This window comes from Bos grunniens, chromosome 20 (genome assembly GCF_055505025.1).
Source record: "Bos grunniens cultivar Pamir isolate PY7600 chromosome 20, Bosgru_T2T1.0, whole genome shotgun sequence".
NCBI classification, from domain to species: Eukaryota; Metazoa; Chordata; class Mammalia; order Artiodactyla; family Bovidae; genus Bos; species Bos grunniens.
The window spans coordinates 29,600,147-29,623,980 of record NC_141184.1 but is presented as its reverse complement, the minus strand read 5'-3'; the positions used below and the strand labels follow the sequence as shown (position 1 = coordinate 29,623,980).

Sequence of the window (23,834 nt, the reverse complement as noted above, 5' to 3'; positions counted from 1 at the left end):
AGCTATATAATATTTGAAAGAAAGTTTTTAAGAATTTAACTAGAGGATAAAACACCTTCATGTTTTGTCAGTAGTTCCTTTTTGCTTTGAAATGGCAGACTAGTTTCAAGATAAGGGGAAAAAAATACTAATAAAAAAGCTCAACCACAGTGAGAGTACTGCAAAAAGAGTGAAAATTATGCTGAACACCTGAAATGCTCTGAAACTGCTTATAAGCACAAGGCTGGCACCTTCGGGGATGTGTTGAAGGGTTTGCATAACTCCACTTCTAAAATAACTTTGGCACTGATGTCTTCTTTTTTCTTTTTTTCCCCGAGAAAAGTGTAAAGTTAGTTTAAAGCCCAAAGTAGAGATGTGAATGTTTGCATACCTTTCTTACATATAAGTACAGATAATACCTGGAGAGACCCAGATACAATTCAGAAAGCCATTTTGGACTTCAAGATCAGCTAGTTTGAAGGGAAAAGGTAATAGTATGCGTGCCAGATTATTTGTGCTTAGGCTAAACAAAACAAACATATTTCTGTGGGAACTTAAAACAGAAAATCTTTCAGAGTTTCATGTTCTGGAAGTTTGTTGACCGGAATGTTTGTTCTTTTGATTTTTCCTAATTCAAATTAGAGGCAAAGCAAGAACTGTATTTAAATAGCTCCTGATGTTTCTTCACAGCTGGTTGGGAAGAACACAGCTGGCTACCTGTAAAGAGACACATCTACGAATGAACATATGGATGAGAAAATAAAAACATAGAGACAGCTTAGAGAGAAAACAGTCACCTGGGGCAGAAAATGCATTGTTAACCTGGGTTTGTCCAGGGGAGATTAGTACCAGTAATATCTCTTTACTCTTTCATCCATAACATGGTCCAGTTTTTATGCGCCATGAAAATTGAATTATCACAATAACAATTACAGAATAATGGCCTTTGGTAGAGGTGCATCTCTACCTATATAATAATGGATATATGCACACCCAGGTGTCTATATATTTAATATTTCAGATGTTAATGGTATTAATAATTGGTTACCTGTTGGGACAGTTCTATGTGCCAAGCACTGTGCTAAGTGCTTTACATACAGAATCTAATTGAATTATCATAATGAGCTTGACAAAGTAGGTACCACCATTATAACTCCATTTTACATAAGGAAATTGTGGTTTAGAGATGTGATGTGTGCAAATAATTGAAATCCAGGTCAGGCAGACTAAAAGGCTTGTACACTTAATTACCATGCTTTGAAGCATGTTTGGATTATAGACTATTTCACAAGGATATGCAGTTCTGCTGTTTTCAAGCATGTGGTTGTATAAATGTAAACATTCTCTTTTGCTGCCAGAGAGTATCCTGGTGCCTCATGTATTCCTTTCATTCATGGTACGTATTTTTTGTTTATTCAACAAGTATTTATTTATTGCCAACTCTGTGCCAGGTGGAGTTCTAGGCAGTATTAATGAAAAAAATTGATCAAGAGTCTTGTCTGAATAAGGTAGGCAGAGGTGGTGGTAGTGGGGGTAGTGGTGGATGGATGGAGACAGAAAAAAACAATGTGTATAATAAATAAGGAAATTATTAGAAGATGATAAGTGCAATATAAATAAGAAAACGTAAGGCAGAGTAAGGAGGATGGGAAGGACTTCTGTATATGTTTGAGGGGCTGCATATATTTCTGTGTGTGTTGGGGGGGAGAGTGCATCATTAAGGAAGTAACATTTGAGCAAATAGATGAGGAGTTACCCAGGGTGCTGTCTGGAGGAGAGGACAGAGCTAGGAGCAAGGCCATGGAGTGGGGTGTGTTTGGAGTGTGTGAGGTGTGGGGTTGGTGGGGAGAGAGGAGTAGGAAGGGCCACGTCAGGTGGGGCTGTGGATGCTCCACATGCCTTCGCTTTACCCTGGGGGTCCAAGTGGTTGGAAAATTGCAGGGTTTTGGGTGGAAAGATGCTCTTAATCTACCTTTTTGTAAAAAAAAGTTTTATTTGGTTATGCCAAGCCTTAGTTGCAGCATGTGGGATCTTCAGTCTTCGTTGTGGCATATGGTATCTTTAGTTGCGGTGTCTTTACTTGTGGCTTGCAAACTCTTAGTTGAGGCATGTGGGGTCTAGTTCCCTGACAAGGGATTGAACCTGGGTCCCCTGTATTGGGAACGTGGAGTCTTAGCCACTGGACCACCAAGGAAGTCCCTTGTGTCAAAGGAGATCTGTAAAAGTGGCTCAGTCATGTCCAACTCTTTGTGACCCCATGGACCATACAGTCCATGGAATTCTCCAGGCCAGAATACTGGAGTGGGCAGCCTTTTCCTTCTCCAGAGAATCTTCCCAACCCAGGGACTGAACCCAGGTCTCCTGCATTGCTGGTGGATTCTTTACCAGCTAAGCTACAAGGGAAGCTCAAGAATACTGGAGTGGGTAGCCTATCCCTTCTCCAGCTGATCATCCCAACGCAGGAATTGAATCGGGATTTCCTGCATTGCAGATGGATTCTTTACCAAATGAGCTAAGGGGAAGTCCCTTAATCTACCTTTTATGCTAGTTTCCAGTGTGACACAGATTTGCAAAACAGAGGGCTGTAAGTAAGGCCATTCTTTAGAACAGAGAATAGAATCAAGCTAACTGTCTATCAGAGAAATAAATTCTGACAGACAGAGGTTCATTCCACCATTTCAGGCAAGATAGCAGGCATTTATCACTTCCTAATTCTTCCCTAGCTTAAGTTGCCCGTATCTTGTCTTTTAGTCCTACGCACACCTGAAAGTGCAATTGTCGAGAAGACAGAGGGCATGTTCAGTAATTCAAAGGCATTTGTGCACTGCCTAATTCTCCTACTGCTACAATTGCCTGTCTTTTCTTCCTGGCCCAAGGCACATCTAACAGAATTTCTTGAGAGCATAATCATCTAAAAGGAAGGTCTTTTTTCCAAAGCTAACTTTTATAAACTGAAGGTATGACTTCTAAGCACTTGGAATAAAAACACTCTGAGAAACTAATATGCTGTCTTCCCAGTAACTGACCCTTTCCTTTTCTCTCCCCCCTTGAGGCCAGAGGACCGCAGTGAAATTTTGGGGCTGGAGTACTTGGACCAATTTGTGTTCAAATCCCATCATAAAACAAGAAGGTAGCAAGGTATCTGAGATGAGCAGACCTAGATTCAATTAAACAATCTGACCTTTCTAAGTCCGTTTCTTTCTCTGTAAAAGAGAAGCAATAACACAGTGCCCAATGCGAAAGTTATGCCAACTCGAAAGCACCAAAGAGGCACAAGATGTAGTTGTTTTTACTGTTGCTTTATTGACAAAAACAACAGATGCCACATGATCCACTTTCTTGATGGCAGATTTCCTCCTACGTCAATGCCACTTTCTTCCTCTTACAGGCTCCCAGATTTGTTCAGTCACCTCATATTTAGTTCAAGCTCTCTTTCAGTGTGGAAGTTGCACTGCATTCTATAAGCTTGTAAAGAAAGTAGGGTACAGTGTGGAAGCACCAGGGCTTGGGGGGCAAAAACCTGGGTTTGAAACTTGGTTCTATCACCTGTTAGCTGTGTGACTTAGCTTCACATCCTGGAACCTCAGCTTTCATATGTAAGATGCAGATAAATATAGACCAGATGGTTCTGAGGATTAAGTGAGAAAAACATTTGTAAACCCTCCTGTCCAGTGTCTAGCCTATGATGTGAGTCTAATAAAGGTTAGATCCCATTTTCTCCTTTTTAATTAGGTACAGAATTACAAAGAGACTAGACAAGATGTGGGAAACACGGAGGCAAATTAGGAGTAATGAGGAGACGGCAAATTCATTGGAGGAAGGAGATGAAAAAAGAGGTCATAGAGAGCTGGTTAGAAGGAAAATAAGAGGGTGGAGAAAGTGGGTAGATGATGAGAGAAGGGAAGTGTGACCTCTATGAGATGAAGACCAGCTCTTTCTCCATAGACCAGGGATCCATGGAATTCTATATGATACAGCCTCCAGGCTTAGCCCTTCTAAAAATACCCTCTTTTACCAGGGGGGATGGTGGGGGGAAGGGATAGTTAGGGAGTTTGGGATCGACGTGTACACACTGGTACATTTAAAATGGATAACCAACAAGGAACTGTATAACACAGGGAACTGTGCTCAATGTTATGTGGCAGCCTGAATGGGAGGGGATTTTGAGGGAGAATGGGTATGTGTAGAGCTCAATCCCTTTGCTGTTCCCCTAAAACTATCACAACATTGTTAATCAGTTATACCCCAATACAAAATAAAAATAAATAAATTTAAAAACCTCTTTTTTTTAAACCAAAAAAGAATATTCATATCTTTCTCTTGGAAAACAACATTTACAGACTCACACCATTAGAACACTGTTTTGTCTTTGCAAACTGTCAGTTTTTATTTATCCTCATATCTTAAAATACTTCCTCCAACTCTTAGTTGATGAAGAGAATCACAGTTCTGTAGCCAGGTTTCAAGGCTCTGTGATAATTAGCAGAGTCAACCTGGGATATGAAACTCTTGAGCAGGGATCCCTAGGCGTTCTCTTCTTGGAGAAATGGAAGTCTTCCTTTCCTCTTCTCAAAGTCACTACATTGCCATTAAAAAAAAAAGACTCCCTGGTCCGCCTCTGTGAAATCCAGGTTAACTCTGACTTACTTTCCCCTCCATGGTGTAGGCAAGTTTTACAAATTTTAACTTTTATTTTTTGAAGGGGTGCATTAGCTAATATTTGATCTCTTATTTCATAACAATCAAGGGACTTTTGAGCATTCCGAGCTCAACTTGTGTGCTTAATTAGTTGGTTGGGGATAAAAATTTTTCCGTCAAATCACTGTTAGACGTTTGATTACATTCATTTCTTTTAGATCCCAGATTTATTTCCTTAGTCACAGAAGTTATTTTTTGAGAGTCTGAGAAATAATAGACATTGTGTATGTGGTAATCAGAGAGCAATGCTAAGAAGGTAGTTATTCAAGTGGGTGGATCCAAGCAAGTTTGCTGAGTTCAAGAAAATTCACCACTATTTATTTTCCTGTATGAGAGAAAAAAAAGTCATTGCAGTTCTCTTTCTAGTTTCTCATTGATCTTTAAACTTTACCTTGATGGAAATGGCCTTCATCATATATACTCCACACCCAACAACTTTTGTTCTTTGAAAACTGAATGTTCGCCAGGTTACATATTAAATAACAAATGAAATGGAAAGGGTGTATTTATATTGCCCTCAAATCCCCCTGCAACTCATTCCCAGCCTGATAGACAAGAGATTCTTTTGGTGGAACGACTCCCTCAGTGGGGGAAGACATGGGCAAGTTTCACAACTGTTCATTCTCCAAAGCCATTTTTCAAGCAAAAACTAGTTCATGGGTGAACACACATAAGATTCCCAGCACATAACTCTACTCACCTAGATCAGGCTGTATGCCTTAATGGGGGAGGCGGATAAATCTAGAGAGCCACAGTAACAGTGTGTGCCCCTCAGCATGGGGAGATAGGATGCAGGGAGAAGCAGTTTACCTAGTAGGGTCACGATGCACAGAAGGATGGCAATCAGAGCCCCTGTGCTCAGTCCCGTGGGGTGGACGAGGGCCTCCGCATGGCAGGACTGCATGTTCCCTTGGTGGTCACATGCACAGACCCGGACAGTCACTGTCCCAGTGCTGCTTTGGACTGGGTAGTCGTTGTCTGATATGACCACAGGCAGGAGATAGGTGCTCATCTCGTGTCTGTTATAGCCATTTTTCCGAGTAAAGATTCCCGCCGTGTTGTCTGGAACCGGAAAGCAAAGTGGTGAATGGAAGCAGAAATCATGTTATATATGGGATCAATTCTGATGAGACTAGATAGATATAGATACAGACATAAATATATAGACAGACAGGCAGCTTGGGCTCATTTACCTTTGTTGTCTTGAATGGTAAAGTTTGAGCCACTGGCTGCTTCGGGGGCCAAAGAGAACGAGAATTGGTGCCCACTGTAAGGGTCATCCTTGTCAATGGCGCGTAGGGTCTGAATCAACTGAAATCAAAACCATAAAGCTGTTATCAAGTTTTACTAACTCAAAAGAGTTTCTTACAGCTTTGCAGTAAATTGCTTAACTCAATGATATCTAATTTTAATTTTACAATGATAGCCTCTAGAAAACTTACAATGAATCCACCCTAGGCAGAGAACTGATTGGCTGGAAATAGAGCAAGGGACAGCCCTACAACAGTATTTATTGCAGCAAATCTAAATTCATCTGTTGAAACCAGTAGTACCCTCTTCCTTGTGACAACCAGAAATGTCCCCAGATATTGCCAAATGTCCCTGGCGGGGGTGGGAGGGGTGGGGTGGGGGTGTGGGGCAAAATCACCTGGGTTGAGAAACATAGCCCTACAGTGATAACAAGCTTAAAATATCACAGCGATTTATGACAACATTGCAACTTAAGTAAAGGGAGGCACTCTTTGGACAGCTTGCTTAGAAATGCAAGCTTGGCATATACATAAGCAATTGACTTGCTAAAGAGCTAGTTTGAATATAAAACCCACAACTTCAGAGTCCCATTTTAACATGTATTTTAACAGTGCATTTCTATTTTGACAAACTAACATAATTTTTATATCACTGGCAGAAAAGACTGATTTCAGGTGGGGACAAATGTGTAAAACAGTAAAACATTCATGAATTTGTATTACTTGTACAGATGGGCAATGTAAATAAATGAAACTATGAATTATAGGCAATTGTAAAATATGTTCTAGCTAGTACTTTTCAGTATATATTGTAATTAAAAGTATCTGCTCACCAATAAAGATTTTTCCAATAATGCAATGACTGATATATTTTCATGAAAACTTAAGACTAATTTGGGATCAGCATCAGTCTGTGAGACTAACGAACTTCCTGTTTTTAAAAACTGTTTGTTCTCTTATGCAAGTTAAACATTCATCATGGTTCTTATTTATAGTATTAATTTTTTGGCATTTATTTCATAGATAATTCAAAACTTGCCTTCAGCTCTGTGTATCATCTGAATTATTAGAAGATCTAAATTTGTCTGAGTTAATTAATTTGCTTTCTTATGAAACTCACCTGATCTGCTTTTGCTTTTTCACAGACAAAGGTTTCATAGAATTCAGCAAATTCTGGGGGGTTGTCATTGACATCTAGGACTTTAATATATAGAGGTACTCGGCTGCTCTGCTTTGGATTATCTGCAAAATGCCCAAAAGAAAGGAACAGGCATTTATATGTTGATGGGCGATCCCATTTAGATGATGGTTACTCACTCCTTTCTCATTCATACATAGTTTCCCCAAGGCTCCTGTGAGTACCACAGTGAGTACCACAGTATCATCAGAGTCACAAAAAGGTAGAATTCGATTCTTTGGTACTTCTGGACGAGGATACACCTGAAGGAAATATATAGGGGACAAAGCTACCTTTATGTACAGTCAGTGCTGTGCTGTGCTTAGTCACTTAGTTGTATATGACTTTCTGTGACCCCATGGACTGGAGCCCACCAGGCTCGTCTGTCCAAGGGGATTCTCCAGGCAAGAGTATTGGAATGGGTTACCATGCCTTCCTCCAGGGGATCTTCCCAACCCAGGGACTGAATCCAGATCTCCCACATTGCAGGTGGATTCTTTACCATCTGAGCCCTCAGGGAAGCCCCAAAATACTGCAGTGGGTAGCCTATCCCTTCTTCAGGGGATCTTCCCGACCCAGGAATCGAACCGGATTCTCCTACATTGCAGGCAGATTCTTGGGCTACCAGGGAAGCCCATACAGTGCAATCATATAATAAATCCCAGATTAACAGAAAATAAAGAAGAGCTATCCAGAAAAGGAATTTTAGAGGCAGATTTTAAAGGAAGCCAGGGAAGTAGGCTTTTCTGTGGACAGAAGGAAAAAGGAATGGGATAATAATGATTGTGAATGGTCTTAGTTTTTTAGTTTGAGAGCTAGACATTGTGCTAAACACTTTGTTATATTATTTTATTTAATCCTTATAAACTTCTGAGATAGATATAATTATTGCCCCCATATTATAGATGAGGAAACTCATTATATTATAGATGAGGCATGGAGGAGTTAGGTAATTTGTTCACATTCACAGAGAAATTAATAATAAAGAGTGGATCCTAGATTCAAACTTGGGTCTGTCTGACCACAAAACTGAGGCTGTTCATCTCATATAATGAAAGAGCCTAATCAGTGTTTGAAGACCTGCAGTAAATGGAGTGTTTTTGCTGTCATCTCTGATAATCTCCTGGGAAGTATGGAAGATAGGTTCCTGTTCTAAGAATCAGGGGCTGGAGTCTCTCACCTCAGGTCTTTTCATTCATTCACTCATATGTCTATTTGTTTGTTCTCATCATAAATATTTAGTGAGCATCTAGTACTAGCTTGTGCCAGCCACTATTTGGGGTGCTGGGACACATTGGGACTATAACAAAGATCCTGCTTCCTGGAGCTTTGTTCTAAAGGAGGAAGGCAAACTGTAAACACATAAATATATAATGTGCCAGATGGCAAATGCTATGGAGAAATTAAACAGGTAAAAGGGACCGGAGAGAGACGGAGATGCAGCTTTGTGTGGGATGACGAGGACTGGCTTCTCTGATGAGATGCCATTTGCATAGAGACATGAATGAAGAGATGGGTTAAGCCATGTGAGTGTTTCTGGCTCTCGAGGTCAAGGAAATGGCAAGTACACTGGCCTGGAGTGAGAGAGAGCTGGTTTAATACAAGCTTGACTCTTAGCATAAAAGGTACTGAAAAAGTTTGGACAATAAGATTCTTAGGTTCCTTTGCATCTAAAATACTGCTCACATTATTCTTCCAAAGTCAGAGCTTCAAAGGTGAGTTTTAAAAGGCCTTTATCACTAGTATTTTCAAATATATCATAGAAACAGTAAACATTAAAAACAAATTTTTAAGTGCAAAGCTTAAAACACACTTAAGATGACTACCTCAGTAAAAAATAAAATTTCATGATGTTATAAAAATGACCCTTTTTAACTGGGAAATAATTTTGTAATTTTAACGCTTTAAGTGCGCTCTGTCATTTGTATCCACAGTAGTCCCTCCACATAAATTCTGAAGATCGAATTCTTACCTGACAAATGTATAATGAAAAATTCTTACCACTACACAGAAGCAATGCTTCATTTTGTCCACATTGGTTACTTATTATTCTACTCAATATCTTTCAGCCACTTCAAATTGCATGAGTTATACTGACAAAGAATATTACTGTATTAAACCATTTGATATGGACCATTTTACACTAGATACCTGAGCTAAAATCATTTGAACTTCTAAAAACAAAAGCTAAAAAATGAGCTATAACTAAGATGTCTATTTTTAAACATTTAAATGCTATCTTAAAAATCCTCTTTCTTTAATTTACTTAAGTCTACACATTGTGTATATATTACACAGGTTTCACTGTGTATAATTATTTGACGTATCCCTTTGGCAGTGTTTTTCTTTGCCTTACATTTAATGGAGACTGTGATAAAATTCATTCTAAATACTCTGTGGATTACTTGATGGTTAGTATTGCTCATTTGGTGTTCCATGGAAAAGTAAAAATTGATATCTCTTCTGTAACAGGGCTTCCCTGATAGCTCAGCTGGTAAAGAATCCGACTGCGATTCAGGAGATCCTGGTTCGATTCCTGGGTTGGGAAGATCCCCTGGAGAAGGGAAAGGTTACCCACTCCAGTATTCTGGCCTGGAGAATTCCATGGACTGTATAGTCCATGGGGTCACAAAGAGTCGGACACGACTGAGCAACTCAAAAAAAAAAAATTCTGTAACAATTTTGAAACAGACATTCTACAGAAAGCTAAGAGGTGAATAGCCAAAAGATTTCTATACTAAGTCCTCCTTGATAAACAAATATTAATTAATAAATATTGTGTTGGTATATATTAATTGATAAAGTGCAATGAAAGCTTATATATAGCAATTCTTTTTAAAAATGCACGTAGAGAGAGCTAACTGACAGAAGATTGACAAATATTTGTTGTCTAAATTCATCATTTTCTTTCTTCTCATATAATTATGTTGCTAAAATAATACTGGTTATGTTGCTGAAATTAAAAGAACTATTTCTAAGCAATGCCTACATTGTAGGTTATCCTTGATCCCCACTCCCCCACTACTGACACACACATACAGTGTCTAACCGGGAGCCCATTTCTTTCAGCAGCTTGTGTGACACTCTGATTTACAAGCATTTTGGAATCAAATCCAACATGTACCTAGACTGAGAGATGCATTCCCATTTTATTGTTCCCAAATTACAGAACTTCCACAGTTGCCTTTGCATTTATGATTGAACCAACAGGTGTTTGGAAGAAACATTTAGTACAAATCATTACAGAGCTCTCTCCTTCAATATGTATTGAGCAGGATCATCAATACGCAGTGACGAGTTCCAGCCAGGCTTCACTAGCCCTTGCTGAAATGCTCTCTGTGGACTGGGGATGGTAGAGGAAAAAGGGTGGACTCACTGATCTCTGTCGCTATCACTGTGATGTTGTGCCACAGCAGTGTTTCTCGGTCAAGAAGTTTCGATGTAAAGATTGAACCATTTCCAGAATCGATGTTGAATATTCTGTCCATATCTGTGTGTCGATCAACAGAATACCTGAAAATGCAGAGTAGAATTTAGGAAGGTTTTCTTTGTATTTGTTATTTTTACATCCTAAAACTATTCCAGAATATCGGTTACATGAAATTTTTTGTACCTTTAGCACATATTTGAAAATCTGTAACTTAACACTGATGCTTGAACTATGGTGTTGGAGAAGGCTCTTGAGAGTCCCTTGGAATGCAAGGAGATCAAACCAGTCCATCCTAAAGGAAATCAATCCTGAATATTCACTGGAAGGACTGATGCTGAAGCTGAAACTCCAATACTTTGGCCGCTGGATGCGAAGAACTGACTCATTGGAAAAGACCCTGATGCTGGGAAAGATTGAAGGCAGGAGGAAAAGGGGATGACAGAGGATGAGATGCTTGGATGGCATCACCAACTCAATGGACATGAATTTAAGCAAGCTCCGGGAGTTGGTGATGGACAGGGAAGCCTGGTGTGCTGCAGTCCATGGGATCGCAGAGCCAGACACAACTGAGTGACTGAACTGAACTGAACTGAACATTAAGGAAGATATTCTGAGAAATTACTGCTTTACAGTTGAGGTCTTAATAGAACCCACTAGACAAGTTGTATGATTTTTGAGTATCATCACCAAATTTTTTTAATGTAATTTGGATCAAGTTTATATACTAATTGTTATGTTTTAACTTTTTAGATCTTTAGAACTTTAACATGTGTGTGTGCATAAGTAGGATTATTGGCTATTTTTCTATTACTCATTTTTATTTTAAAAATCATTTTGTTGAAAAAGCAAAAGATGGTAAATGTGGCTGAGGTTAGTGAGGCTGGAGAGGGAGTTAGGAGATAGGCTTGGAAAGAGATTCACAGTTGGGACTGTAGAGGGATGGGCTGGCCATGGGAATGGGTTGGAGTTTATTTGAACTTGATGTAGATCTTCCAAAGGATTTTATGCAGAGGAGTGTCACTGTCCAACTCATGCTTAATAAAGATCACTGGCTGAATTAGAAGAATGGTTGGATGGTGATATTACAAATGATAGGCATGAAGAAGAGGATTTGGGGAAGATCAGTTTTGACATGCTGAGGCTGAGGTGCCTTAGGAAAGTCCAGGAAGCTCAAGATAAATAAACATTTGGACTGACAATCTGGATTTTCTAGTCAATTGTCTAAGAGGAGAAGAGGGAAAAATGCGAGGAACTGAGTTGCTTAAAGGACGAACAGGAACAGAGACCCACAGGGACTAGAACAGTGCCTAGAGCAGAGTAAGAATTTGATACATATTTAAAAAGGAGGGTTTGGAGAATTCAAGGAAAACCAAGAGGTGTTTTAGAAACCAAAAAAGGACAGTCTTCAACACTGAAATTCATGGAAGAGGAGTAGACTTTGAGAAATGCTATCTTCTTTATAAATTTATCACTAGCTTCTGGAATAGCCATAAGTAAGAGGAAAATATATAATACACCCTGTTTTATAGAGGATTCCTAAAGAGAAAACTCAGAAGAAAGTTGATATGTGAAGGCTATTAGGAACAAAAAAGTTGCCCGTTTCAGCTGCATTCTCAAAATGTACATCATGATAGGAGATTTTAAGATGTCAGCTCAGTAGAAATATATTTTAAGTAAATGTCTTACCTAGTCATACATGTGTGGAATTATTATGCATTAAAAAAAAATTTGTTACTAACTTGTAAATAGTGTACTATATTCTAAGATTCTATTTCAATTATTTTGTTTTAAAGTACTACTAGTGAATAATAATAAACAATATATGTTATCCTAATAAAATCTCTTTTCATCATCTAGCAGATGTCTGAAAAATAGATATTCAATTATTGTAGGGTATTTAAACCTGATTTTAAAGAGAATTAATGAAGTTCACAATGGATACATATATATCAAGCTGGAATTTTAGTTTCAGTTTATATAAATCTAGATTTATAAGATTATATAAATTATAAGATTATATAAATCTTATTATCAAAAGTATTGAAACAGATGAAAGAGCTATTGTTTTGTCGTTTATGTCATGAATCAGCATTTATTAAGAATTTAATCAATTGCAATGAACTTGTTTGATCACCTTTCTTCATTTTTAATTTGAAGATGACAAATATTTATAGGACATTATTACCAAAAAGGAAATCGCAGTATTCATAGCCTTTGTAAGGAATTTAATTATTTTCTACAAATATATATTTTTCTTTCATGAAAAATGTCAAGCTTAAGACATGCTGCTTATTGCTTTTATAAGCTCTAACAGTTATACACAGCAGAAATCTTTTCTTGTTCTGTCTCTTTCCTTCTTGCTATGGTTTTAAGTTTTACAAGTAATCATATTTTCCAATCAAACTTTGAAATAAAGGGTGAGGAAGTTTTAGTTGAAGGTGGCTTTTCATTTTATTTATTTACTTGCTTAATTTTTTTGGCCAGGCATGTGGCATGTAAGATCTTAGTTCCCCAACCAGGGATCAAACCCATGACCCCTGCAGTAGAAGTATAGAGTCTTAACCATTGAACTGCCAGGGAAGTCCTAAAGGTGGCTTTTGATTTTAAAGAGAGAGGACTATTTAGGAAATATCATAATTCTGTATTATTTTCTTTCCTTAATTGGGGGACTTAAAAATCATTAGAAGACCTAAAATGTCTACGTTGTTTAGGAAAGTGACTCACTTGAGTCACACAAAGCCTCATTTGTTTGTTGTTTTTCTTTCCAAAGTAATTTCTACTTATATTCAGAAATTTACTGTCAGTCATATTAATTGTCATAATAACTGGTAAGGAAAAAGGTAATCAATTCTTCATGATTAGAGTGGATCATTCTGCTAGGTACCTCCTTTTTTCCCCTCGAACTTTATTGTATTCTGTGATTCAATAATTTGTCTTATGTATCCTGAAGGGGGCTTTGTGGGTCAGGAAAAGATGATGTATTTGCATGTAAAATTTTCAGAATAAGTATTCAGAGTGACATTTTATGACTTCCATGTAAATCAAAGGACACGTGATATAAAGTTGTTGAAAGGAAATTATTTTATGTGACTAAAGAAGTAAAGCGGAGAAGGCAATGGCACCCCACTCCAGTACTCTTGCCTGGAAAATCCCATGGGCAGAGGAGCCTGGTAGGCTGCAGTCCATGGGGTTGCGAAGAGTCCCTGGAAAATCCCATGGACAGAGGAGCCTGGTAGGCTGCAGTCCGTGGGGTTGCAAAGAGTCGGATACGACTGAGCAACTTCACTTTCACTTTTCACTTTAATGCATTGGAGAAGGAAATGGCAACCCACTCTAGTGTTCTTGCCTGGAGAATCTGAGGGACGGGGGAGCCTGGTGGGCTGCCGTCCATTGGGTCACACAGAGTCGGACACGACTGAAGCGATTTAGCAGCAGCAGCAAAGAAGTAAAGATTTGTGCTAAAATAATGATAAATTAACATTTGGGAAAGAATTCTCTAGTATTAATTATACTTAAGATGGCATCTAACACTTAATTGTTCCATATTTATGTCTTGAATAACCAAAAACTATATATGGTTGTACTTTCTGAATATAAGAATCAGTTATAATTCTCCTATATAAGAAACCACTGGAACATACATCTATGTACCAATGTATCTATATATATTTTTATCTTTCAATCTATGTCCCTACATGAAATCCATATGTACCAAAGAAAGACTGGCAGAAAAAATCTTAAAATTAGTTGACAGCCAACCTAACTTCTGACAAGCTAACTACTTCCTATAATGAAACAAATACAATGGGTAAAAGTGGTATGTGGTGTAAAAGTAAAACAGATACAAAAATGCAGCCTAAATTCCCAGAAGACATTATCTCTTTCATTAAAAATATTTTGACTGATCAAAGAGGTAATCAAAGTTCGTATTTATAAACTTCCAGCATTAGCCCATTTAAATTGGTCTTGATATTGACTTACTAAGATTGTTTTCTTATGCAGCACACAAACTTTGAGTAAAAGCACGTTGTGAAAGTACTCAAGGTTATTCCTGTTGTGTAAGCAAAGGCCATTGTTTAAGTTCCTTGTTGCATGTGTGCTGCGTGCTGCGTACTAGGTTGCTTCACTTGTGTCCCACTCTTTGAGACCCCATGGACTGTAGCCCTCCGGGCTCCTCTGTTCATGGGATTCTCAAGGCAAGAATACTGGAGTGGGTTGCCATGCCTCCTCCAGGAGATCTTCTGACCCAGTGATCGAACCCATGTCTGGTATGTCTCCTGCATTGGCAGGTGGGTTCTTTACCACTAGCATTCCCCGAGAAGCCCATTTTCCTTATTAATAATGTTAAATGTATATGGAGGAGCCCTTGACCCATGAGCTCTCATGTGGCTACTCTGGGTTGCCCATCATGCAATCCAAGGAGATATTCCAGTAGAATGATAAAACAAGAAAGTCTCTTTTCCCAAATATTTAAAATTATTCTCTGAAAATAAGCCAGGCATTTCTGTGTTTTAGTTGTGGGACTTGCCATGAGATTTCATTTGAACAAAGGGCTCAGTGGCTGAAAAGTTAGGAAACAACTGCCTTAGAACCTCAAAGTCTTTCATCTGCAAAAAAAATATTCTTCACACAACAACCAATGCGATCCATTTAGACAGTAGTTTTGGATTAGTTAAGTCTGCTCAAAGCTTGCCAGTGGCTTCTTACCTCAATCAGAATAAAATACAGTGGTTACTGCTGCTACTGCGGCTGCTAAGTCACTTCAGTCGTGTCCGACTCTGTGCAACCCCATAGATGGCAGCACAGCAGGCTCCCCCGTCCCTGGGATTCTCCAGGCAAGAACACTGGAGTGGGTTGCCATTTCCTTCTCCAATGCATGAAAGTGAAAAGTGAAAGTGAAGTTGCTCAGTCGTGTCCGACTCTTCGGGACCCCATGGACTGTAGCCTACCAGGCTCCTCCATCCATGGGATTTTCCAGGCAAGAGTACTGGAGTGGGTTGCCATTTCCTTCTAGGGCCCACAAATCCCAGTAGGACCTGCCTCGCTCACCACCTACCGAACCTCTGTTGTCTGATACCTGATACCGTAATTTCTCTTCATCTGCGACTGCTCTCAGCTTGGCCGGCCTCTCCTCCCATATGCCCGGCAAGCTCTGATATCAGATCCTCCCCTTGCTTTTCCCTCTTCTTGGCACCTTCTTCCCCAAGATATTAGTGTGGTTCATCCCTTCCTTTCATTCAAAGCTTTACTCAAATGATTTCCAGCAAGGCCAGGCCTGACTGCACTAAGATAGTATCCAGATGCCCTTTGTGTTCTTTCTTTCTTTTGGCCATGCCACACAGCATGGGGGATCTTAGTTCCCTGACCAGGGATTGAACCCAAGCCCACTGCATTGGAAGCATGGAGTCTTAACCACTGGACTGCCAGGGAAATCCCACCCTTTGTTTTCTCTGTCTTATTTTGCTGCTTACACTTTAGTGTCACCTGACATATCACAGGGCTTCCCTGGTGGCTCAAACAGTAAAAAATCTGCCTGCAATTCAGGAGACCCAGGTTCAGTCCCTGGGTTGGGAAGATACCCTGGAGAAGGGGATGGCAACCCACTCCAGTATTCTTGCCTGGAGAATTCTATAGACAGAGGAGCCTGACAGGCTACAGTTGGACATGACTGAGCAACTAACATTGTCACATATTTATTGTTTGCTTATTTCTGTCTTCCCCAGTTAGAATGCAAGCTCCCTGCAATCAGGACTGGGTACTATTCTCACTCATATCCCTAGTGCCTGGAACAAGCCTGACACATGGCAAGTGCCCTGAGCAGAAATTTTTGGACTCACTGGCACAACTTCTCAGCCTGCTTACTTTCTTCACGGGGAATAATAGACACAATATTATTCTGGTTTAGCTCTTTCCTCAGCGAGTCAACTAAGCTATGGGTAAAGGCTTGAAGCTGTGGATTCCAGTGCTTTTGTGATAAGATTCTAGCATACTTAAGCAATGATGGTCTCAAAGAGCCATGAGGCCTTCTTACAATGTAATTTACAGTGAAGATGTACAGGGAAAATAGAGCTTTGCTTACTTGGTATATATTTGGACTCAACTCTATTAATTTCCCCATGATTTCCCAGACATATATCATGAAACTGTGCTTGTTTTTATCCATGTCTGCAAAAGGAAAAAAATTACGCATCCAAATGGAGCATAATTCTGCCTGTAAGTGTTATATGGTAGGTTCTTCCACACTGGAAAAACAGACTTTCAAGCCTAGTGCCTTTTTTGTTAAAAGTGCTTCCTCCACCAACTTTGACAAATCTAAGACCTGAGAAGAAATCCCAGCCCATTCAACTGCATTACCTTGTACCACTCCCATATAAGCAATAAACTCCTTACAGCTCATTTTATGCCTTCCTCCCAAATTAAAAATATAATTTTGGGGGCTGACTGAAGGCATACGGATCTTAGTTCCCCAACCAGAGATCGAACCCATTCCCTCTGCAGTGGGAGGGCAGAATCTTAGCCACTGAACCACCAGGGCAATCCCCAAATGTTGAGTTTTTAAGGTTTATTTAGTTGCTAAAATAATATTTTATATTGTGCAAGAAGTGTAAAGGTAGTAAAAGTACTTTAAAGTAGTTTTTAAAGGAAGATACAACTAATTGGAAAAAAGGATTCATCCTTTCCAATTTGCAAGTGAATATTTGAATTTAAATCAACAAACTTATGGAAGAGACATGTCACAGAAGCGTGCTTACTTGACAGGGTTCCTGGCAGCATCTGGGTCTTGGGCTGTGACCGAGCCTATTGTCGTATTTATCTGAGCGTCTTCTCTTATTTGCAGGATGTAGGCCAGTTTGCTGAAAACAGGCGGCTCATCTACATCTTCCACCATAATTCTCACCGTGGCTGAATCTTTGAATGGACCCAGGTAGAGAAAGCGGGGTTCAACATGAGGATTGGAGGCTTCCACTTTGAGGGTATACACTTTCTTCTTTTCAAAGTCCAAGAGCTTGTGGGAAGTGAGGGGAGGAAGAAATGACATGTTTAAAGCAGTCAAGACACAGAAAGTCAAGACATGAGCCATTTTTAATGCAAACCACTGATAAATGAATGTGATCATATTGCTTTGAGACATTACTACACAGCATAATGTTGGGAAAAGACATGGGAGTTCAGATGCCACCAATCCTGATGAAATTGTGGGCAGAAATCATGCACCAGGAATGAAAGTTTATGATGGGCAGGAGAGGGCACCTAGAAGCAGGAGAGAACCTAAAGAGGCCCCTTTTATAAAAGTCCTTATATCTGACTATCAGAAGCCACACCAGGGGCAGGTTGGCAAATACGTAGAAGAGTATTCTGTGTCAGATGTTATCACATTTGGCTTTAACTGAACAGTCACTGAGTGTTTAAAATTTGTCAAAGAACTTTCGTGGTGGTCCAGTGGTTAAGACTGTGCTTCCAATGTAGGGGCATGTGTTCGATCCCTGGTGGAGGAACTAAGATCAGAGCTAGGATGGAGAGCTGCTGGTTTGCAGCCTAATTTTCTATTCCTTGTTTAGATAAAATAGATTAAAAAAAATTTTTTTTTTTGGCATGAGGTGTTAAAATATTCCAAGTGATATCCAGATAAGGGCATCTGGCTAATTACTTGCCAAAGAAAGCAATGATCATTGTTTTCAGAGGTCTGTAGGAGAAGTTATCTCTGCTTCTGGAGACATAGTGAACCCAAATGCTTATTGCTGACTTTTAGTTTTAGATGATAATATGACAAGGCTCACTAGAAACACAATTAATCAAGATGTTAGTGAATGTGATTTAGTCGGCTAGGCAAAATTTCAGCATGAATCTGATAAGGCACCAAGAAAATTAAAAAGGTTAATGCACACTAATGGGCTTCCTAATTATATTATAGTATAAAACATTGATCTGAATGTCACTGAAACATGTTTTATTGTGTTCCCAGATATTAAGACATACAATCCAAAGCTTAAGAGGAAAATTTTTCTTCTTGTTTACATCCACCTATGCTTATATTTACCAGCAAATAAAACATTACACCAAAGGAGAGAGAAAATATGACACAATACACAACAAAAGTGAACTCATTAAACACAGTAACCAAAATTAATATTATTTTTAGCTTTGAAGCACACAGTTTATTGATTTTTAATTTTTTTTTTTGATTTTTAATTTTTGCCACTTTTTTGTGTACTGCTCCATGACAGTTTTGCGGGTAAATAAGTACATAGGGGACAAATAAGAATTCAGAACATAAAGTTTTCGTGTGCATGTTCCAAAGTAGTGATTACATAGGAGAAAAATAGGAATTCAGAATACAAAATCTTAATTATTGCATTTCAAAAAGTAGCTAAAGAGCTTGCGGGAAATTTTGTTACTTTATTTCTGTGGTCTTTCTATAGCTTCTCTCTTTAATTCAAACCATCTCTGTCACTGCTTGTCTTACTCCTTTCCTTCAAAGCATGTAGTGGAATTTGTAGTTCTATGTGTTTCTTTGTTCATTTGCTTTCTTGTCCCTAAGAGCAGTTCTCTGAGAGCAGAGACCATCTTGTTGAATGTACTATTGCATCTCCAACATTCAAATGGTGTCTGTTTTAAAATTTATTCTTCAGTTATACTATTTATTCATGTATTTTTATGTGTTTCATTTGTTTATGCTATTTACTTAGGAACTTTTAAATACAAATTTATTAAAAAGTATAGAATTAATGAATGCATAAGATTATTGAGAACTCCTGAAAGCCAACCAAAGAACTCTTACTGTAATTAGACTAGGTCTTTAAAAAAAATTGGGCAGCCTAGTGATGCTAGTGGTAAAGAACCCATCAGTCAACGCAGGTGATGTAAGAGACACGGATTCAGTCAGTGGGTTGGGAAGATTCCCTTGAGATGGGAATGGCAACCTACTCCAGTATTCTTGCCTGGAAAATCCCATGGACAGAGGAGCCTGGTGGGCTACAGTCCACGGGGTCACAAAGAGTAGGACACGACTGAAGCATCTTAGCATGTGTGCAATGCAGGCAACACTCTTACTCTTAAAAAAAATTAATAAGCAAGACTTGAGAGGAATGTTCATGTGAGATGTAATTGCCCCCAGTTACTTGGGGACCAGAGAAAAATAAATGCTTTCATTTGCATAGTATTTTAAAAAAATACATTACCTTTTTGACGGTTATAATCCCTTCCTGAGTTTCCTGATCAGTGATGACATCAAACATGTCCAGCCCCTCTCCCTCTGTAATGCTGTACTCGATTTCAGCATTTTCTCCCACGTCGGCATCGCTGGCTTTGATCCTGCCAATTGGTGTGCCCGGTGGAGAAGATTCAGGAGTTTTAAACTGATATGTACCTATTAATTACCAGACAGATAAAGTCAAACACAGACTAATTATGCCTCATCATAATAAAAACAAAACCCACTTTCTAGCAGTTTGTTCAGATAGTACCATGGATGCAGGCAGATTTGTGCTTTCCTTAAAATCATTAATGGTGCCCTTGTCTCTTTAATGTTTTTACTTTCATGGTTGTTAAGAATATTTCTTCTATTTCATGACTTGTCTCTTGGCAAAGGGAAAACACTTCTTGTCCTGTAAGTAGGCTTCCAAGTTTATGGTGTGATTGTGAGAAAGCCTGAACTGTTAGAGGAGGCTGCAGTAATCTAGCAGAAAGAATAAAAAAGAATTTAACCTGAACTGAGACTTTAAGCCAGTTACTAGGTATTCTTTGAGAATTCTTTCTGTCATTGCTAATAGTAACTGAAGGTGAAAACAAATTATAGCACTTCAGAGAATGTATCCAAGTAGAGATGAGATTCCTTCACTCATATGTGGAGCTGGTTTAGTTGCACTTAAGGATATAGATAAATACATTGAGGAATAAAGCTCTGAAAACTTTTCTAGGTTTGACTGATTTTTTTTCCTTTAAATATTAGTGTCCTTTTTATACATGGACCGCTCCCATTCTTGTATTTATACTACTGATTAAAAACTTTATTATATAGACATATACTTTTCTTATGTCTTCATGTTGGAAAATTAGTCAAAGGAGACTACTTGTGAGTTTCAGTTCAAGTATGCCAGGCTAGCAGGTCCTTAGCACCACCCTCCACCCCAAAATAGCAAAACAAAAGTTATCCTACTCTCACACATTACATTTTACCCACCATTTACACAAATTGCCTTGGAAAGAAAATTTACACTATGACACTACTAAAGTGTGAAAGTCGCTCAGTCGTTTCGACTCTTTGTGACCCCATGGACTATACAGTCCATGGAATTCTCCAGGCCAGAATACTGGAGTGGGTAGCTTTTCCCTTCTCCAGAGGATCTTCCCAACCCAGGGATCAAAACCAGGTCTCCCACATTGCAAGCAGATTCTTTACCAACTGAGCTATCAGGGAAGCCCACTAAAGTATAATACTTTAATAATATTTAATTCACTAAGTATTGAGCTCATTCTTGATAAGATGATAGAAGAGGCCAGTTTTATCATGAGGGAAGTGGAAGTGTACTCGGGTGCCTCCAATCTCTTCCTGTAGTCTCCTATCCCTCACCTTGGGACATTATGCAGAAAGGAGCACAGTTTATTCTCGGAGAGAGTGCAGAGGGGGAAGTCCCCTGGTAACAAGCTTTGGGTAAATCCTCCTGCTCGCCTTCTCCAAGCCATCCCCACATAGAAAAGAGGTTTTGGGAGAAAGTGTTGGTGATCTTGATTTTTTCATGTCAGGCTCCTGAATGGATGTTTTAGGGTTCATAAAAACTTTCTTCTGCCCATTAAATCAGAAATCAGTTAGCTATTCTGTTTTTGCAGTTAGCTAAAAGGAGATCCAACCAGTCCATTCTAAAGGAGATCAGTCCTGGGTGTTCTTTGGAAGGAATGATGCTAAAGCTGAAACTCCAGTACTTTGGCCACCTCATGCAAAGAGTTGACTCATTGGAAAAGACTCTGATGCTGGGAGGGATTGGGGGCAGGAGGAGAAGGGGATGACAGAGGATGAGATGGCTGGATGGCATCACTGACTTTATGGACGTGAGTTTGAGTGAACTCCGGGAGTTGGTGATGGACAGGGAGGCCTGGCGTGCTGCAATTCATGGGGTTACAAAGAGTCAGACATGACTGAGTGACTGAACTGAACTGAACTATGATTAAATACTTGAAAAAAGTAGATGGTATGGAGATTCCTTAAAAAACTAGGAATAAAACCACCATATGACCCAGCAATCCCATTTGTAGGCATATACCCCAGGGAAACCAAAATTGAAATAGACACGTGTATCCCATTGTTCATTGCAGTACTATTTACAACAGCTAGAACATGGAAGCAACCTAGATGTCCATTGACAGATGAATGCATAAAGAAGCTGTGGTACATATACACAATGGAGTATTACTCAGCCATAAAAAGGAACACATTTGAGTCAGTTCTAATGAGGTGGATGAACCTAAAACCTGTTATACAGAGTGAAGTAAGTCAGAAAGAGGAAGATAAAGATCATATTCTAACACATATATATAGAATCTAGAAAAATGGTACTGAAGAATTTTATTTACAGGGCAGCAATGGAGAAACAGACATAGAAAATTGACTTATGGACATGGGGAGAAGGGAGGAGAGGGTGAGATGTATGGCAAGAGTAACATGGAAACTCACATTACCATATATAAAATAGATAGCCAATGGGAATTTGCTGTATGACTCAGGAAACTCAAACAGGGGTTCTGTATCGATGTAGAGGGGTGGGATGGGGAGGAAGATGGTAGGGAGATTCAAAAGGGAGGGGATATATGTATATCTATGACTGATTCATGTTGAGGTTTGATAGAAAACAAAATTCTGTAAAGCAATTATCCTTCAATAAAAAATAATTTTTTTTTAAAAAAGTAAAGAAAATATAAGTATTTCTTGTTGATCCATGTGTATCTCCATTATAAGAGAAGCTCTTAATCAGTTGACTGGCTTTAAAAAAATGGCCACATTTGAGTAAGTAGGTTTTGTACATAATGATGGGCAACTATTTTCTCCTAGAAGAACGGATTCAGGTATTACATAGTTTTCTCCAGTGGCTCAGACAGTAAAGAATCTGCCTGCAATGCAGGAGACCTGGATTCGATCCCTGGGTTGGGAAGATCCCCTGGAGAAGGGAAGAGTACCCACTCCAGTATTCTGGACTGGAGAATTCCATGGACTGTGTAGTCCATGGGGTTGCAAAGATTCGGACATGACTTTGACTTATGGTCAGAAAGGAATTTTGATGTTGGAAGAAAAATGACATGAAAACCAGTACCTCCTGAGGTCTATAAGTGAAAAGGTCAAGTGTATTGCTTTAAGAGTGGGCACTTATCTTCCTTCATCTTCCGTCTTATCTAATCATGATTGTTAAAAATTTTAGAAATGACTTTCGGTAACTCAGTTAACCATCATGTGGAAAACTATTTATGAGCACAAATGGTTTAAGTACATAGTTATTTCTACAGTTTTATTTTTAGAAACAGTAAAATGATAAATCCTCCCCTTGCAAAGACTTAAAGGAGATTATATGCCTGATTAAATTCACAAAATATACAGTCGATTTCTTCCTAACAAATAGCAGCATGCTTGTAAACATATGTTCTGCACAAGCATATTTATGTCTGTAGTAGTCTTATTAATAAAGAAAAATAAAACAATGATATTGCTTTTATAATAACAGACATATCAGACAACTGCTCAGTTAATTACTGATAAACGTTTACATCTACTGAGCATTAGTACTGTCAGCTCATTGTTAATAAATGTGCCAGTTCTTACTAAGTTCACTAACTTTGGCAATTAATAACAATAAAGAAAAAATAAATATCATTCTTAAAGTTACAGTTTTACAAAAGTTCCCTGAAGAAAGTCATTCAATCAAATGTTCCTACTCTGGGGAAACCGAGGAGGGTTGTCATTGACGTCAGTCAGCGTGATGTTCACCGTGGTAGTCCCAGATAATCCTCCCATCTGGCCGCCCATATCCTTGGCTTGAATCACCACTTGGTACTGCTCCCTGTTTTCTCGATCCATGTTGAGCAAGGCTGTCTTGATGATACCTGTGGGTATGAAATTCAGAAATGGAAAGGGATGTAGTAAAAATACTTTCCAAAATTATTTATTTATGCAAACAAACATAGATTGTCACCCACAATGTGCCTAACACTATGCAGATATCATGGATGACCATAAAGATGATTGATTATAGATGACCTTTGTACTGAAGGCAATTAAAACCACATAGGGGAGGTAGATACATTAAAACCTACACGC

The 23,834-nt window shown here is 38.9% G+C and overlaps 1 protein-coding gene across 5 annotated transcripts in view; it reads right to left on the bottom strand.

Moving 5' to 3' along the window:
• Positions 1-23,834, bottom strand: part of CDH6 (cadherin 6) — a 150,185-nt gene that overhangs the window by 6,182 nt on the left and 120,169 nt on the right. For 3 of the 5 annotated variants that reach the window (XM_086362532.1, XM_086362534.1, XM_086362533.1), the window contains 7 exons: positions 23,453-23,620; positions 19,714-19,901; positions 17,287-17,540; positions 10,481-10,617; positions 7,048-7,169; positions 5,871-5,988; positions 5,488-5,739 (listed from right to left, as the gene is read on the bottom strand). In XM_086362532.1, the coding sequence (XP_086218658.1) occupies positions 5,488-5,739; positions 5,871-5,988; positions 7,048-7,169; positions 10,481-10,617; positions 17,287-17,540; positions 19,714-19,901; positions 23,453-23,620 (1,239 nt within the window). Of the gene's footprint in view, positions 1-4,340; positions 5,003-5,487; positions 5,740-5,870; positions 5,989-7,047; positions 7,170-10,480; positions 10,618-17,286; positions 17,541-19,713; positions 19,902-23,452; positions 23,621-23,834 lie in introns of those variants that run through there. The other 2 variants (XM_086362536.1, XM_086362537.1) reach the window with 1 other exon arrangement.